Source organism: Gadus macrocephalus, chromosome 4 (assembly GCF_031168955.1).
Source record: "Gadus macrocephalus chromosome 4, ASM3116895v1".
Taxonomy (NCBI): Eukaryota; Metazoa; Chordata; class Actinopteri; order Gadiformes; family Gadidae; genus Gadus; species Gadus macrocephalus.
The window spans coordinates 30466330-30478953 of record NC_082385.1 but is presented as its reverse complement, the minus strand read 5'-3'; the positions used below and the strand labels follow the sequence as shown (position 1 = coordinate 30478953).

Genomic DNA, 12624 nt, shown 5'->3' with positions numbered 1-12624 from the left:
GTGCACCACCGTCAGGACGATTCAAACAAGATCGCAAGGAATTACCTTTCACAAGTAAGACTAAACAATTGTTTCTATTTGTAATTGTCAAATTCAGTCATGTCACGTAGATCATGTGTTATGTTGAGAGCTAAGAGCTGTTGAGACAGCTAAGTTGCCACCAGAATCAGACTATAGCTAGTCTAACGTGAAATGGACATGGTGAGCAAAGCCTTATTCTATCGTTCGTCAACAGGAGATAATATTGTCAAGAAATATAGGATATACAGTATATATATATATATAATCTACCACTACTTGCTTGTGAGTAATTACAATGTATGTATAATGTAATTATATAGCATTTATGGTCGCGACGGAAAGCTGCGTTTCGGCTGAGCGACTGGCCTTAATTTCTCTCTGTGATGTATTTAAAAAAGAGACTAGAATAAAACAAAAAAAGGCTCAAAACATGCCACTGTATATGCAATGGTTCTACAATATATGAAGGTGTCACGTAATGAATGAAACTACGGAAAAAATGTCACGATACTCTACATGCACCTGTGAGATGCACCTGCAGTCAGTCGCCGGCCGAAATTGACGTTTTAAACGTTATTTCTATTTAAATGTTGTTGTTTTTTTAAAGATACATCTGTATTATGAATCTGACTGACTGGCTAGCTAACCTTTCTCGCAATTTTAAGGTTTCCCAAAGAGAAGCAGTTGAGGAGACAGTGGTAAGTGGCTGCACCCCATTGCAAAACTGAGCACGCTGCAATTACAGACTGGCAACAGTCGAAAAAAGCTCAGCAAGACAATACTTTTTAAAGGGTTCTAGCCTAGATTCAATTATTATATTATATAATATATTGTGTGAAATTATATATTGTGTCAATTGCACTGCATAGATGTGAAAATGTTATGAGAATGATTGTATATTATGTCAAATTGTACAAATGTACAAATATATATATATATATATATATTATATATATATATATATATATATATATTATATAATATGAATATATACCTATACTTAAAATATATTATATTGTTTCACATATAATATATATCATATATATGTTATTCCATTGCACATTATACTGATTCATTATATTATATTATATATATGCTATGTTATTTATATTACAGTTCAACTATTGAGATGTGTATGTATATATTGAGATGTGTATATTTTTACTGCTATAGAAATATATAGCTTTTTTTGGTAATGTTGATTTGTGAAATAAATGTGTATTGCCAATTGCACTGTTCAAGGTTTCTTAATGCACATACTTGAAAAGGAACTATTAAACTATGAAAAACACACTGACTGCCAGTTTCTCACTATTTGATGTATGCTCTTTCTCTTAATGATGGTCAATACGTAGTAACTAAAGAAGCACTATTTCGATAGTTTATAGATCTTCTCAGTATTTTTAAAGTGCACGGGCTGTGCAAGAAAAGTGAGCGTTTATCATAGACCCATGCACATGTATGACTGGCGATTTAACTAGCGAGTTTCAAAGTAACGTAGAGGCAAATCTTTTTCACACACTTCACGTAGAGCATAAACCCTTGAATACTCCATGAAATTGGTTGCGAAATGTAAAAGGTTATCGTGATTTTTATCCAGATAAACCGCAGCTCCTGGCAACTAGCGCTTGTTTGACACGTCTGACAGACCTCTGGCTTCAGAGAGCTCCCGTACCAATATGGCGGCGACGCGTTTCGCCGAGGCAACGGGCTGAAGCAGTGGAGGCGGCGTCTACCTATATGATGTCTATGTTGATATGTGTTCTCTTCTGTCTGAGTTAAAAGAGAGCCGTTGCAGAACGAGAGACATTGTGGTGATTTAGTGGGGATTTGCGACTTTAACCCTGATTAACCGGCGTTGATCGACCCGGGTTTCCCGTATTTACCCGAATACTTTCCAACCCTGATGCGATTTTCGACGGAAACAGCAAAGAGCTGTTTATTGGCGCTATACGCTGCTGTAGGAACTCTCCCTGATGTGCACGCGCACAGTGCACACACGAGCAGCAGAGCTGAGAGCAGCAGACAGCGATACAGTCTGGTCAGTCGGGGGATTTAATCAACTTAATCAAACAGGTCAAGTCAGGAGAATGCCTAACAGAAATAATGGCAAAACAAACCTCATATCTGCCGTGGCATTTAACAATGTCGCATTAGTGCATTATGGGTAGCTCTTAACATGCCAGGGACAGTGTGAAAATCTGATGTGATGGACAACTAGTAGGTAGTTTAGTTGTAGTGGTTATTTAGGGTTATCAAGGTGTGCAAGGTCAATTGCAGTCAAGTTGTGAAGAAAACCAAACACGCTGTTGTAGCTGGTCCCAACCTTCTGAATAAAAAAAATGCATTCTGGCTGACGTCTGGTAGACAGTAGTTTTCCATTGAAGGGCGGGGCAGAATTGCAGATCAGGTTTTCACCGTCTCTGCGGTGGAGCCAGGACATTTGATTGACGTAACCATAACCCAGCACTGTCAGTTACGGCAGCTGGAAACACATGTGTTTCCAGCTGCCGTAACCTTTCATCAACCAAACAACGAAAAAACAAGAAAACACTATTTGTGTTCGGTGGCTGTATGACGTCATCAGTAACAAGTGTCACCAACAACTCAGCATGAAAGCAAAGTCAGTCAGTCAGTCAGTTATTTTGTCCGCTTTAAGCTCACTAGAAAGGCCATATCTGGTGGTGTGCTGCGCTTCACACGCTACTTATATCTGAGTTTGTTTTTACCGTTTATTAAACGGTGACTCAACGATTCCAGGAATCCTTTGGGTGATTTTAATCTCTCGCCCCTGGTGGCTCGACCGTGCCCTCAGAGAAGCACAGAACGGCCCGTAGTTCAGGAAGGATCTCAATTCATGAATTAATGAATGACTTTGAATCGATAATTTGATTACTTTTCCTATTTCTATTCGCTGACCCCTTCTCTAGGTGAAACACCTGCTGGTTCAGGCATCAACTCTGATTGGCTGATAGGGTGACCCGGTCACCTGCTGGTTCAGGCACCACCTCTGATTAGCTGATAGGGGGACCCGGTCCCCTGCTGGTTCAGGCATCCCCTCTGATTGGCTGATAGGGTGACCCGGTCCCCTGCTGATTAGGCTCTGATGTGACACACCTGTCCTCCTCTTATTGGAGCTGAACTGAAGGGGCGTTCACAGGGGAGCCGGCAGCCCTGCAGCCCCACAATGAACCAGGACTGTTGAGGGGCTCAGGGGACCCGCTTGGTTGGTTTGACTCCTCGTCCAAAGGATCCCCAAAGTCCTCCCTGAGCAGCCCAGACCTGGGCCTTCATCTCACTGGACGCTCTGGGTACAAACGCCTGATAATGGTCATATTTTGAGTAGTATATACTGTAATGCAATCATTTACAATGGGTTATATTTTATAATAGTCAGGGTTATTTTCTTAATGAAATCTTCCTTGTTAAAGGACAGTAGTACAACATTAATGCAGTTCATTTAGATCTCAGATGGTACAGATTCTTATTCAGGAAACAGCATCAGTTGTTTTGGTGATTTTATTATTAAAAAAGGTCCTAGTCTGTTTTGGACCACCCACATGATCACATGGATGGAGGGGCTCTCTAAAAATGCAGCCAGTAGCAGAGATATATAAGGTGTATTTTTGTATGTGCCTTTTCTTTAAAATCCACATCACCGAAGTTTAAGTTCTTCAAATATTTGACCAAGCAAATCGAAATAGTACAATGTGTGTACAAACGTAATGACCCTGTTCCCCTGAAAATAACTATTCCACAAAGAATGTACCGATTCCATTTTTTTCCATTTTATTGAAATCAGAAAAGTATCGAAAGATAAATTGCCTCAGTCATTCATGATTCCAGAATATAAACTAATAGTAATGAAACATAAACAACCGTATCCCCCAGACATGTTATAACTGCAACCATTTACAATATTATAGCAATAAACTCAGAAAAAGAACAGGGGAAACACACATTTATAAAATATAGTGGAATCTAATCATTTACAATGGGCTATATTTTATAATAGTAAGGGATATTTCTTAATGAATTTCTCCTTGTTAAATGACAGCAGTAGCACCTCAATGCAGACCTCTCAGATCACAAATAGCAGAGATTATCATTCAGAAAACAACATTCTTTGTTTATGGTCGTTTGTTTGTTGGATTATCAAACAAAGGCCCTAGTCTGTTTGATTGACAGGTGAGATGATCAGGGGGGGAGAGTTTATACCTCCATGATAACCTACAGAGAGGATCGGATAGAGAGGCTCACTGAAAGTGCAGCCAGTAGCAGAGTAGATATGAACCCTGGCTTCAACATCATAGAAGGAGACCAGACCCTCATCATAATCAACAAACACCCCAACTTTCTGGAGCTTAGCTTTCAGAGGGAGACAGACAGCAGGGTTATCTTTAAATACCAACCCATTGGTGTTGGAGTCAAGAATCCATAAACCATTCCCAGGGGTCTCTATGATTCCACCTACTCTGTTGATGGACTCTCTGGCCACTCCTAAAAACCATACAGTCCTGTCTTTAACCTGGACCTCGAAGTAAAATCTCCCAGAGGAGAAGCTCTGCCTCGTGAGAACATGCATATACTGTTTAAATCTCTTACGGTTGTCTGGGAGATAATTCCTTACATCTCCCTCATGTACTTGTTTCCCATCCTCAGACAGGATGAGATGGGTATGAGCTGTATCAGGATCCAGAGTCACATCTACTTCATACTGCTGGACCCTCTTCAGTTCAGCAACATTACACAAATTCTTAATCTCCATGTTCAGTTTCTCATTCAGTTGATCCAGGGATCTCCTCAAGGTCCCTACGTAAAACGGGGGACGGATCTCCACCTTCGTACAGTCCCTGGTGGGTGGAGGATCCTTCAGGGATCTGAAGGCCTGGAGGAAGTGGAGGTGGTCTTTAGTGTGTGAGAGCTGCTTCACCTCTGAGCTTCTATTGGTCAGATCTTCTATTTCCTGCTCCAGCTCTTTGATGAGGTCTTCAGCTTGTTTCTCTGTGTCTTTCAGTCTCTCTTTAACCATTTGGTTGAGATCCTCCTGGCACTTTTCAATGCAGCGCATCAGAGCAGTGAGGACCTGCACACCATCGGCAATCTCTCTGTCTGCGTCTGCTTTGCTGCGTTTAACTGTGTCTTTTATCTCCTGGATATTTTTTTGTCTCTCCTGGATCATCTGTGGAACTTCAGCCTCTATCTTCCCCAGCTGGGCCGTCTTCATGTCATATTCTTCCTTTAGAGTCACAATAGGATGGGACCTGTGGTCTGTCACCGTGCAGAACTGACACACACACACCTGTTCAGTCTGGCAGAATAGCTCCAGAAGTCGGTCGTGTTTGTTACACATCCTGTCTTCAAGACGGTCCATAGGCTCGACCAGCCGATGTTTCTTCAGCCCTGTGACTCTCTGATGTGGCTCCAGGTGGGTTTGGCAGTAAGAGGTAAAACACTCCAGGCAGGACTTCACAGCCTTCAGCTGGGTCCCAGTACAGACGTCACAGGGAACTTCTCCTGGTTCAGCACAAGGCTGCTCTTTTACTCGTACGGACGTTCCAAACCGATCAACCATCTCTGATAAGAGGTTATTGACACGTAAATCAGGTCTTGTGTTGAAAAGCTCGTTGCAAACAGGACATTTGCACTTGACTTGTTCATCCCATAACTTTGTAACACAGGTTCTGCAGAAGTTGTGTCCACATGGTGTGGAAACTGGGTTTTTGAACCCATCCAGACAGATGGAACATGAAAAGTTCTCAGACCAGGAAACGTTGGCAGTGGCCATCCCTAGACACAGACGACAAGGTTTATGTATTGAGCAAGTCCATTCTTGTTCTAATACCATAAAGGGAAGAGAGGTTTTAACTTCTCTCAAAGTTGTGCTGTTTTACTCACCTTGTTGTTGTTTCTTTCCGTCGGTATTTCGTCCCAAAATGCGTGTTATTTTACTGAAAGACACTGAAAGAGAGAACTGCCCCCTCTTCGACTGGCTTTGGTTTATATGTACCTTAGGTTTCGTTTCCTCGAAATGAAGTCCTCTCCTCTCCTCCCCTACACGTAGCTCTGCCCCCAAGGCACATTGGTGTTACGCTGCTGTAGGAACTCTCCCCGATGAGAGTTATAATGCTCATTTAAATAGAGCACTCAGTTTCTACATTTCTACCCAGACCTGTGTTATTCCTCGCAGATAATTTGTTTCAACAAATCCTTTCACCTCCAAAGATAAATTCAAACTGATTCAATAAATGGGGCTGTTTGAAAGCCATTGAACCTTTAACATTAAACCTGTAAAGTCTGCTACAAGTCGTCTTAATATTAATTTTATTCATACGATTGCTGGGTCCAGGGGAGTCTGCTCTCTGCTGCTGCTCTGGGCTTCAACACACACACTTTTTTTTTTTAGAAAAAGTTGGATTAGTTTTGAGCCACTCCAGTCTGTTTAAAACTCCTACCTCTCGTCTCTGGAGGGCCGTCCATCTTTAAATTCAGGAGGATGATCCATAGACCAGTCACTCTTCATGGAGACACAGCTGGTTCCAGGGGGGTCTGCTCTCTGCTGTTGCCCTGGGCTTCAACACACACACAGCTTTTACTCAGACTAGTGATGGACTCATGATGTATCACTGCTGAGCTCTGAGATGGACAACAGTCACAGACAGATATCCTCTTCTTACCTCTTAGCTTTGCTCCGGCGGCCATGTTCCCCAGACAGAGTGGTCTTAGAGGTAGGATCCCTCTCCTCTCTCTCCTCATCCATAGTAGACTGGAGACCTGGACACAAACACAACTCATCCATCAATTAATATGCCTTCTGAACTTTAGTTGTTTATTGAGAGATCATTGTGACTGCGTCACACTAAAGCATTATGGACGTCATAGACCGTCAATATGAACCCCACAACATAACCACACTGCCCTCACTACAGTACAGATGTGTACAGCAGATGAGAACTGAGAGATGAGAATTAAACACCTTGGAGACTGTCATTGTGCTTAACACGAAAAATATATACAAAAGACTTAAAAAAAGCATTGTTGTAAAATTTAAAAAGTAAAGAACGTTTGAATAATTTCTCTTTTCTGGAACCAAGTCTGAATTCTGTCACTTTACTGAACCACATATTCCATAAATCAACTGGTGAAGCTCAACACACCGATAGGGTATCCTCTTATGACCAACGAGAATCTTTCTTTCCCTCTATGGCCCAAGCTGTGGTTAGACCCACAGGAACCCCCCTGTGAAAGTGGTACAGTCCAGCAACAGTCTGGCCTGTCGCAACGAACACAAAATCACGTAAATATAATTGAACGCAGTGTTTAGTTCATCACACGGGTCAGAAAAGCAGTGAAACATGAACTAACGTTGTATTTTCTACAGTAAACTCATTATTATATACCAGTAACCTAAAGACGTTATAAACGGAAGTAAACGTTATAAAACGAATTAAAATTCGTCCCATACGGTATAAAGTTATACAAGAATAAATGTAAGGGAAGAAACGGAGTTTAAAGTGTTCATAAAACAAGTTAATCAGGTGAAAGGTTTTCAAAGCGGAGAAAGAAAGGCTCCTCGCTGCGACAGAAGTTTAAGATGAGGAAGTAAGTAACCGAGCTGAAGCGGTTTGACTGGAGCATGGACTCAGCGTGGGTCACGTGTTTTCTGGGAAATCGAAAGCTACAAAGCGCGCGCGCACACACACACACACACACACACACACACACACACACACACACACACACACACACACACACACACACACACAGTGTTAGCAGGTAGGCTTATTCCTTCTGCCTACCCTGCACAGCGGAATAATAATTATAAGGGATGAACAGACGTTCAGACGTTTATCTCTTCAGTCATCAATCTCGTGACAATGTTTATTGAAGAACTGGTCACAACATGCTGCTCTCCGTGAGAGTCAGGTAGAAGCGGCAACTTATAGAGAGGAGGGTAACAGCCCCCTTATAAGGTAGTGGTGTCATCAGTCACACGCGGCTCCAGGACATATTCGGCGCAACAGCGCCTCCTCCTGAACAAATACAGTTACATGCATTCATACACTTATCCACTCTCAACACACACACACACACACACACACACACACACACACACACACACACACACACACACACACACACACAGATCACTGAGCTAACTGTAAAGGCTGCCTTAATATAGTCAGAATACAGATATATATTAATACCATGTAATAATAGCCTGGGTATGCTATCAGTACATCACTGCATGTCGCCGAGGCGAGGAACAACACCGTTTAGTGATGTCCTTGGATATGCTTATTCCATGTCCTGACATGGAGCTCAGCTCACACAAAAAAAACTGTTTTGTAGAACATCTGAAGTTATTTGATTGGACAAGAGGCAATCCATGAGTACTACAATATAAAGTGTTCTTCAAACAAGTTAATCAGGTGAAAGGTTTTAGAAGTGGCGGAAGAAGGGCTGCTGGCTGCGACCGACCGGTAGACCTAAAGAACCGGTTTGACTCACAGAGACAATGGACAAATCTTATGCAACACACACACACACACACACACACACACACACACACACACACACACACACACACACACACACACACACACACACACACACACACACACACACACACACACACACACACACACACACACAGATCACTGAGCCATCTGTAAAGTCTGCCTTATAGAATATGTTTGATATATAGGCCGATATATAATATAATAATACCGTGTAATAATACTATAATATAATAATAGCATGTCATAATACTATAATAATACCATGTGATGATACTATAATATAATAATACCATGTGATAATACTATAATAATACCATGGAATAATACTATAATATAATGCCATGTTATAATAATATAATGTAATAATACCATGTGATGATACTATAATAATACCATGTGATAATGGTATAATATAATAATACCATGTGATAATACTATAATAATACCATGTAATAATACTATACTATAATAATACCATGTGATAATACTATAATATAATAATACCATGTCATAATACTATAATATAATAATACCATGTGATAATACTATAATAATACCATGTGATAATACTATAATATAATAATACCATGTGATAATACTATAATATAATAATACCATGTAATAATACTATAATATAATAATACCATGTGATAATACTATAATATAATAATACCATGTAATAATACTATAATATAATAATACCATGTGATAATACTATAATATAATAATACCATGTGATAATACTATAATATAATAATACCATGTAATAATACTATAATATAATAATTAGAGCTGTCAGTTAAACGCGTTATTAACGGCGTTAAAAAAATTATCGCGCGATTAACGCAAATATTTTATTTACTTTATTTATTTTATTTTTTTTTTTCTTTCGCTCAAAACAAAGAAGCAGTAGCCTGACTGCTATGTTCAAATGACATTTGTTCAAAGCAGTCGTTTAATTGCACTATAGGCTCTTTTTTTGTATCGTCCTGTTTTGATCAGTATATGCCAATGTTGTTATCAATAAAAAATCATTTGCACAAGACAAGCCGATGCACTTCACCATGTTGATAAGAGAATTAAAATGAGAAGAATTATGGGACAAAAAAATCAAGGGATATTTAGCATAGAAAAAGAATTTGCGATTAATCGCGATTAATCGTGAGTTAACTATGACATTAATGCGATTAATCACGATTAAATATTTTAATCGCTTGACAGCTCTAATAATAATACCATGTGATAATACTATGATATAATAATACCATGTGATAATACTATAATATAATAATACCATGTGATAATACTATAATATAATAATACCATGTAATAATACTATAATATAATAATACCATGTGATAATACTATCTCTCTAGGTCGTCCTCAGACGAGCCCTCCATCGTTGCTTCCAGTCATCCCGATTCTCCATACATCTGGCCAGTTCATTGGTACTTTTGCTCCCGCATCCTTCTTGAGTACATCCACGTATGTGAGTCTAGGACGTCCTCGAGACCGATGCCCATGGGGTTGCAAGATGGAGCTGCCAGCCAGCACATTGGTACTGTGGTGGTTCCCACAGTACCAATGTGCTGGCAGCTCTTGGAGAGCTGGGACTGGAGACTGGGTCCAGGTCAGGGGTCAGGACCCCTCAGAGACCTGGGACTGAAGACTGGGTCCAGGTCAGGGGGCAGGACCCCTTAGAGAGCTGGGACTGAAGACTGGGTCCAGGTCAGGACCCCTTAGAGACCTGGGACTGGAGACTGGGTCCAGGTCAGGGGTCAGGACCCCTCAGAGACCTGGGACTGAAGACTGGGTCCAGGTCAGGACCCCTTAGAGACCTGGGACTGGAGACTGGGTCCAGGCCAGGGGTCAGGACCCCTCAGAGACCTGGGACTGGAGACTGGGTCCAGGTCAGGGGGCAGGACCCCTTAGAGAGCTGGGACTGAAACCTGGGTCCAGGTCAGGACCCCTCAGAGACCTGGGACTGAAGACTGGGTCCAGGTCAGGACCCCTCAGAGAGCTGGGACTGAAGACTGGGTCCAGGTCAGGGGTCAGGACCCCTCAGAGAGCTGCTGGGACCCAAGGGGCTGGAGGGACATTCCAGGTGTGTTGCTAGGACAACCAACAGAAAGCTCTGGAGAAACATCTGCTCAGCTTGAAAGAGTTAAACTGAAGAAAGGGGAAGAACCATCGGCTGAACACACGAGAACCTTCAGTTGGATCCACTGAGTTGTTTATTACAATTATGCTTCATTAACAAATACAACAGAAGAATAGTCCCTTACATGTACACAATAAATACAAGGACTAAAATCGTAGAAGAAGCAGGCTTTACAAATCATCAACAGGTGTGCACGTATCTTTAATAACTGAACATGTTCTGCCGCCGTTTGCTTCCCAAGAGAACAAAAGGAATAAATATTCAGTATAAAGTAATTTACAGTATGCAACATTATCCCATAGACCTCTTGGTTACATGAATAAAATATAAAATCTGCTTTAAAGCAGGTCGTAAATCAGGATTATGACCAAAATGATGGTATCAGAGCCCTTAAACCAAAACTGGTGATGTCTGAAAAGTGAAAATAATCAAACATTCACCATCGATAGGTAATTTATATACATTTCAAATAATAAATGTGCTTATCTAACTATGGAAGATCTTAAAGTGGTGGTTTTTTTGTGGTTTATCATGCTATACTAAAAGAGAGAGGGAGGGAAAGAAAAAGAGAGAGAGGGAGACACAGAGACATGTGACATGTTTATACGTGTGTGTGTGTGTGTGTGTTTATACGTGTGTGTGTGTGTGTGTTTATACGTGTGTGTGTGTGTGTGTGTGTTTATACGTGTGTGGGTATTTATACACGTGTGTGTTTATTCCGTATTCATGTGTATTCATGTGTATTCGGAGAGCGAGAGCGAGACAATAACTGACAGACAATGAGCCACCAGGGCCGTAACCCCCCTCACCCTCACCCCCCCTCAGCCCCACCGGCCGCCCATCAGCCTAACCCCTGAACCTCCCCCCGCCCCCCCCCCATGCTCCCCCTCACGCACCCTTCATGTTCGTGTGTGTGTGTGTGTCTATAACCGACACAGAGACACTGAGCACCCCCCCCATACCCCAAACCCAGGGAGGAGGTCCTCCTGGGTGAAGGAGGAGCAGAAGGTGTGGAGGTGTGTCAGTGTGTCTGAGGACCCTCCTCCACCTGGGGACACTGTGTAGAAGGACAGAGAGCCAGCAGGCCGGTCCAGATACACTCCTACTCTGGTGGAGCCAGCGGGGGGGAGAGGGAGGGCTGTCTTTATACCGTTGTACCGGGCAGAGTAACGACCATCAGAACAATGAAGACTCCAGGACTTGTTCCATCCAAGCCTGCTGTCACCACCCCCTCCTCTCCTTGTGATTCCTCTGTATGTCACTCCTATATCAACCAATCCTTCCCTCTCTACCTCCCAGTAACAGCGGCCAGTCAGAGCCTCTCTACCCAACACCTGGAGCTGGGAGTCAAATCTGTCTGGGTGATCCGGATACGACTGGTCCTCTTCAACCCACGTCACCTTCCTGTTGTCCTCAGACAGAGAGAGGTGTCTGTGGGCCGCGTTGGGGTCCAGGGTGAGGTCACAGGCATCTGAGGGAGAACCAGACATGATGAGCTGCCCCGGGGGGGGGGGGGTCATGTGATGTTATAGTTACACAATTGTTACATTAAGTTTCATTATAGCCCGGGACCGGGATCGGGACCAGGACATGATGAGTTGCTGAACCATTCCTCATCATCATCATCATCATCAGCTTTAGAAATATATTTGTGAACATTGGTGAGTGGCTGTCCCATGCAAACATTGAAGCCTAGAAAAATGTATAAACTAAATCCACTACCGTAATATTTCCACGACATACACATATTACACATCAAAACGTTCAGCATGATGAGGTCATTGCTCCTTTGGAATATTTAAGCCATAGTCAACATACTTTTCAAGATATTAGACTTTGAAAGGTTCCGATACACATCCATTGTAATCCACCTGTGTAAACAACAGACTGAACCAGCTGAGCTCACATACAGGCTGAAAA

The 12624-nt window shown here is 42.0% G+C and overlaps 2 protein-coding genes and 1 long non-coding RNA gene across 3 annotated transcripts in view; 1 reads left to right on the top strand and 2 right to left on the bottom strand.

Annotated features, from left to right (window-relative positions):
• Positions 1 to 2612: 2612 nt before the first annotated feature.
• On the bottom strand, positions 2613 to 6207 carry LOC132455231 (E3 ubiquitin-protein ligase TRIM39-like). The gene is made up of 2 exons (XM_060049059.1): positions 5920 to 6207; positions 2613 to 5811 (listed from the first exon to the last, which is right to left on the bottom strand). Exon 2 carries the CDS (start codon positions 5807 to 5809, stop codon positions 4190 to 4192), a length of 1620 nt encoding a protein of 539 aa, XP_059905042.1. The 5' UTR covers positions 5810 to 5811; positions 5920 to 6207; the 3' UTR covers positions 2613 to 4189.
• Positions 6208 to 10248: 4041 nt separating this feature from the next.
• On the top strand, positions 10249 to 11040 carry LOC132455343 (uncharacterized). The gene is made up of 2 exons (XR_009525207.1): positions 10249 to 10320; positions 10545 to 11040. It is a non-coding gene; the product is annotated as an uncharacterized LOC132455343 (long non-coding RNA).
• Positions 11041 to 11626: 586 nt separating this feature from the next.
• The window catches only part of LOC132455187 (NLR family CARD domain-containing protein 3-like), a 34237-nt gene continuing 33239 nt past the window's right edge, over positions 11627 to 12624 (bottom strand). The window contains exon 11 of the mRNA XM_060048989.1: positions 11627 to 12175. Within this exon, the coding sequence (XP_059904972.1) occupies positions 11628 to 12175 (548 nt within the window). The 3' untranslated portion in view covers position 11627. The remainder of the gene's footprint in view (positions 12176 to 12624) is intronic.